This window comes from Coloeus monedula (assembly GCF_965178545.1).
Source record: "Coloeus monedula genome assembly, chromosome: 2".
In the NCBI taxonomy this organism is placed as follows: domain Eukaryota; kingdom Metazoa; phylum Chordata; class Aves; order Passeriformes; family Corvidae; genus Coloeus; species Coloeus monedula.
In genome coordinates, this window is record NC_138782.1 from 105,704,144 (window position 1) to 105,710,143 (window position 6,000).

Here is a 6,000-nt window from a genome sequence, read left to right on the forward strand (position 1 = left end):
CCCTCGGGCTGCAGGGCTTGGTGTCCGGCTGAGCCTCCTCCTCCTCCTCCTCCCTGAAGGAGCCTGTCTGAACCACAGCCAAAACTTAACACAACTGTCAGCTCAAATCCATGTGTTGTTCTCTGAGCCAAAGCACCGACACAAAAAAAAATCAACCCCTCCGTGTTTCTTGTTGGGTCTGTAGGAATTCAATTGCCAGCACATACCACTTTCAGCAGACACAGCACAGCTTGACCTGTTCACACAGGCAACAGAAGTTGAATTTAGGAGCCCTAGTAACTGCAGCAATCTGGTCATAAATGAATTACAGGGCAACAATTATCTATTGAAAATTTTAGATTAGAAAAGCTATTGAAATTTTTAGATTAGAGAAGCTTTTTCATGGATGAAAAATGAATTAGTGAAATAAATTATTTGCTGCAAATTATTCTTCCTGCTCCTGTTGTTTGCTGATCTGCAACACATCTGACAAAACATTCATCAAGCAAGCCTGTGTCACTCTTTTCAGCTACAAAAACAAGGGTTTAATTCATTATGATTTCCCTGACCGCTCTTTGGATCATTTACATTTGCCCAAGTGGATTTAAAATGCTACCAGATCTCTAACATTTCACAGGCACACTGAAAGGTGTAAAGAACTCTGAAAAGGTGCAAGACGAGGGAGAATAAAGCACAAGGATTTTAGCAGCTGCACTAAGTAAAGTCTTTACAAGGACTGATCTGGCATTTCAAAAATAGTTTCTTCCCAACCTTTTGAGAATGTGCTGAGATCTATCATTTGAAAGCAGCTGATTTCACCTTTCAAACTGAACAATGTCTTGTGTGCCTTTTTGTAGGTATTTGTTCTGTAAAATGGATGGGGAGGAGGAAGTGGGGGAGAAAAGCCTTTTTGGAAACGAAGGTTTCTGTGTTGGTCATGTTGGACCCTGCATTGATTTCTTATCATCACCTAGAGAAAACCCAAAAGGTCACTGGAATGAATCATTGATCAAAGAGAGTAGGATCTGAGATGGTTAAATCTGATTTAAATCTACAGAACATGTTTCCCTATGCTTATGCAACGTGACAAAATTTGAAGCCTAACTTCCAGATCTTGCTTTTGTTTTGCAAGATTGGGTAAGTAATCCCATCTGCATTTTCCCCTGTGCAAGCATGTCAGTGCTATTGGCATCTTAACATTTATTTTGCTAGAATCAAGCTAGTTAGTGAGCAGGAAAGTCACAGGTGGGTAATTATTTATTGATGAACCCAAAAAAACGGAGTGTTTTTCCAGGTCTCCAAAGTATTTTTCTTGTCCCAAAAAGCTTGCAAGTCTCAGTAAACTTATACGTGCCTGGAAAAAAATTCAAGGGACTTCTTGTATTATACCCACACTACACAGCACACTCAGGAGCACATGAAGGTGACACTGGCCTCCAGAGATTCACAGCATGACTCAGGTGTAGACTAATAGATAAAACTCTTTTCCTGGGACCTGATAGTCCCCTTTCCAGGCTATGTGATGCTGCGAGCACATTCTGTATCAAGATGAGGTCTGCTGCACCACGTCTTACTGAGCACCCATAATCTTTTGAGACAGTGGAGCAGGAGTACTGTGTACTCACCAGGGTCCCCCTTGCTGGCTGACACCAGCAGGAGGACAGCAGGCACATCACAGATCTCACCCTTCTCCCAGGACAGACACAAGCCTGGAGAAGCAAACTGTCAGCTGGATTTGCCCCTCTCTATTCCCCTCCACCGAGAAGCTTTCCAGAAACCAGTAAACTGGAAAAGATCATAACTTGATGGTACAGATCATTCTGCTGTGGCCAGAAACAATTTATGAACTGTATGTTTTCCTGGACCCACTAAAATGAGCTGCAGCCAGATTTAATAATTTACAAGCAGGGTGGTAGGTTTCCTGCATGTAGAGGTTCAGGGGAAAAAGGTTCATCAAATCCTGGAATTTGGGGAAAACAAAGTTAAAAGGAAATGCTTGTTATTCTACTTCTAGTTTTAAAGAGCTGGATGTGGTACAAAGCACTAATTCTGGTAAGTAGCAGTCACTGAGAAATCATCACAGATGTAAATTACTCAAACCCTCCTCAGGCTCCGCTGACTACAGGTCACGGAAAGGTGGCTAAAACTGAGGACCCAGAGCTTTGGGAAACGTGCACAGAGTGCAGGGGAAGTTTTGCTCCACATCGGCAACAGAAACTTTACGGTCTCTGCTTCTTTCTCAAAGACACCAGTACAAATCCAGATCAACTCAATGTCCTGACATAGGACAGAGATGCTCTGGAGTTGCTTCAGTCCGACTGAGAGCAAGATTTATGCCATACATTTATTCCCAAAATACAATATTGCTTCTTCTGGTTTCTGCCTGGAGAAAATCTTTGTGTGTCTTTCTGCAGCTCTGAATGACTTTATACACGATTATGCTTTGCATGTGATAAAACAAATGTTTTACAAACTCCTTAACGTTCCTGGCAGTATAGAAACACATCATTGTACCACGGGGCAGGGGTATAAATAGCTGGATGTTCTTTCTGTGCAGCTGGTGCTTTGCTGTGTTTCACCAGGAGAGGGTAGAGTTTGGAAAGGACTCCTGGCAGCCTAGGCTCCCTATTGTGCTGGGAAACAGCAAAGGGAAAACAAGCACAAGTTTCTCCTCTGCGTGTTTGCACCGACTGACTATGTGCGAGAGTCAGCAGATGAACTCTGGAAGACAATAAACAGAAAACAGAAAGAGAAACAAAATTCAAAAGCAGCTTTCTAGGGAAATCTGTGGAATCGAAGGGAGAAGCCGCGGCAGTTCCCGTGGGCTCACTCCGCCGACTCTATCTCTGAGAACTGTCACTCTCTGCACGTTGCGTTAATCAGAGCTCAGGATTTATTTCTCTGCCGTGACTTCCAGGCTGTGAATAGATATCACTTTTAGAGAGAGAATGGGACCTGAAAAGACTCTCGAGCACTGAACAGAGTGGTGAGTTTTTTTAAATGGTTTCTTCTCTTTCCAGTCTGCTGGAGCTTTCTAACATCCTGCTTGCAGGCACAGCAGCCCGATGATTTGTCTTTTCCCTGCAGCTTGTTGCATTCCTCACCAGGCTTTCCTGACCACAGGTTTCTATCAGTAACTTTTCCCACCACGACTCCGGGTCAGTTTGGTGACATTTGTAACAGGGATGGCTCAGTGCTGATTTGCTTTCATGAGAGATTAAAACCACAAAGCTGTGAAACCAAACAACGGGCTAAAAAAATCAAAGTCCAATACAATTAAAATGGCAGGTGACTCTAGGTTTCCAGATGTGGACACTGATGGATCAGAAAAAAGTGAAGAAATGGAGATTGTAGTCAATGTTGGTGGAGTAAGGCAGGTGTTCTACGGAGATAACCTGAATCAATACCCAGAAACACGGCTGGCAGAGCTGGTCAATTGTTTATCAGGGGGGTACGATAGCATATTCTCCCTCTGTGATGACTATGATCCTGAAAAGAGAGAGTTTTACTTTGACAGAGATCCAGATGCTTTCAAATGCATTATTGACGTGTACTACTTTGGGGAAATTCACATGAAGAAAGGAATATGCCCCATATGTTTCAAGAATGAAATGGAATTTTGGAAAGTGGATCTGAAATTTTTGGATGACTGCTGCAAGGCTCACCTAAGTGAAAAAAAGGAGGAACTGGAAGAAATAGCCCGAAGGGTGCAACTCATTCTGGATGACTTGGGAGTAGATGCCTCAGAAAGTCGCTGGAAAAGGTGCCAAAAATGCATCTGGAAATTTCTGGAGAAGCCAGAATCGTCCTATCCAGCTAGAGTGATTGCTGTACTGTCCTTTCTGTTTATTTTGATCTCCTCTGTTGTGATGTGCGTGGGGACCATCCCAGACTTGCAGGTTGTAGATGCAGAGGGGAACCGTATGGAGCACCCGACCCTGGACAGCATCGAGACCGCCTGCATAGGCTGGTTTACCATGGAATATGTGCTGAGGCTGATCTCCTCTCCCAACAAGCTCCACTTTGCCCTTTCTTTCATGAACATTGTCGATGTGTTAGCAATACTTCCTTTCTATGTCAGCCTGACCTTGACCCACCTTGGAGCCAAGCTGATGGAGCTGAGCAATGTCCAGCAAGCAGTCCAGGCACTGCGCATCATGAGGATCGCAAGGATTTTCAAGCTTGCACGGCATTCCTCAGGGCTCCAGACCCTAACCTATGCCCTGAAACGCAGCTTTAAGGAGCTTGGGCTGCTCCTCATGTACTTAGCTGTTGGAATCTTTGTCTTTTCTGCCCTAGGTTATACCATGGAGCAAAGTCACCCTGAAACTTTATTTAAAAGCATCCCTCAGTCATTTTGGTGGGCAATCATTACCATGACCACAGTTGGATATGGAGACATTTACCCTAAAACAACACTAGGAAAACTGAATGCTGCTATCAGTTTTCTTTGTGGAGTGATAGCGATTGCCCTCCCCATCCATCCCATCATTAACAACTTTGTAAGGTATTACAACAAACAGAGAGTTTTAGAAACAGCTGCCAAACATGAATTGGAGCTGATGGAGCTAAACTCTGCTGAGGGGAAAGCCACAGGCTCCAGAAATGAACTAGAGGATTTTTCAAGGGAAGGCAAAGACGGTCCTTTTTATAGCAGCCGGATAAAAGTCTCCCACAGTGACACCTTTATTCATCTCCTGTCAGAAGAGAAACACTATAGGACCAGGCTTCAAAGCTGCAAATAAACTGTGAGCTGTTGTCAGTGCTAAGCTACAGATCAGGACAACCTGACAATCAACTACGGAAGGGACTCGCAGATCTGTCAGAGTTGGGAGGGAGCACTGCTTTGCTTTTCCAACATGAATATAAATTAACCCATGGCTTCTCCATCAACAGTTGGTAAGACTTTACCATTATTAACCCAAAATAAAACAGTAGGACACCACTGAGATCAGACTGCTTATATCGAGTGTGTTCTGACAAAAACCATTTGTAACCATTTCAGAGACTGAAAAGTCTTTCCTGATCCGTAAATGTTCAATGACCCGAATGTGCAGCATTGACACATCAGAAATTTGTACCTGTGACAATAAAGAGCAGCATCACACAGATTGTGTCTTCCAGGCTCTCTTCAATGCCTTTGCAGCTAGGGGAACTGCTCCTTAAGAAATTAAAGCAGCCTCTCACTTGTGTTAGATTCAGGCTTACAGCAAAATGTTACGAGCAATTTGAGCCTAGAGATACTGAAAGTATCAACATATACTGTGTGCAGAATATTAGAGTGAAAAAATGGCTTCATTTTGTAAAATGTACTTTGGGGTCAACTTTTTGGATAGGCTTCTGTTCCTCTTTCCAGAAAAAGTGTCATTTTCAATGGGACATGGAGCTATATTTTGAGCAGAGATGCAGAACAGAATCAATGTATTTTAAGGAGCAAATTTAAAAATATTTGTTCTAGCTATTAATTACAGCATGGTTTATATATGCAAGGATCTTTCAGGAAGGATTTATAATTAAGTAGCTTTTTAAAACTGTAAGTTAAATCATGGTATCTTTAATTCACTACTAAATCAAGGGAAGTTTATAGTGAAGTTAAACTGAGTACTTCTATATAAGAAGCTTTAACTCTTTGAAAATAAGTGCACAGAAAGTTTCAGTAAAAATAGTAAAATCTCCAATTGATTTCTGGTAAAAATACCTAGCTGAATAAACATATTATTAGGTTATTTTTTAAAATAACTCATCCTTCCCCTACAATAACTGCATGACTTTGTAAATGGTAGTTTACAGAAGTAGTAGGCACTAATCAGTGTCTTCTTCATTAATTAATATGCTAATTAATCAACACCAGTGTGTATGCACTATCCTTTCCAAAAGCAAGTGCCATCTACGAAAGCCTGTATTTGGTTGGTGTATTTGGTTGGTGTCTGGTCTGTACCAGAGGAATCCATTGAAACCTGGAGTTGAAGGACAGGGGGGCACTGGCACACATAACATATATTTACCTACGTTAGAAGTAGG

At 42.3% G+C, this 6,000-nt stretch overlaps 1 protein-coding gene across 3 annotated transcripts in view; it reads left to right on the forward strand.

Moving 5' to 3' along the window:
• The window catches only part of KCNF1 (potassium voltage-gated channel modifier subfamily F member 1), a 41,312-nt gene extending 36,284 nt beyond the window's left edge, over positions 1-5,028 (forward strand). The window contains exons 1-2 of one of the 3 annotated variants that reach the window (XM_082303096.1): positions 80-2,965; positions 3,067-5,028. In XM_082303096.1, coding sequence (XP_082159222.1) covers positions 3,261-4,724 — 1,464 coding nt within the window. In that variant the 5' untranslated portion in view covers positions 80-2,965; positions 3,067-3,260 and the 3' untranslated portion in view covers positions 4,725-5,028. Of the gene's footprint in view, positions 1-79 lie in introns of those variants that run through there. The other 2 variants (XM_082303094.1, XM_082303095.1) reach the window with 2 other exon arrangements.
• Positions 5,029-6,000: the final 972 nt, after the last annotated feature.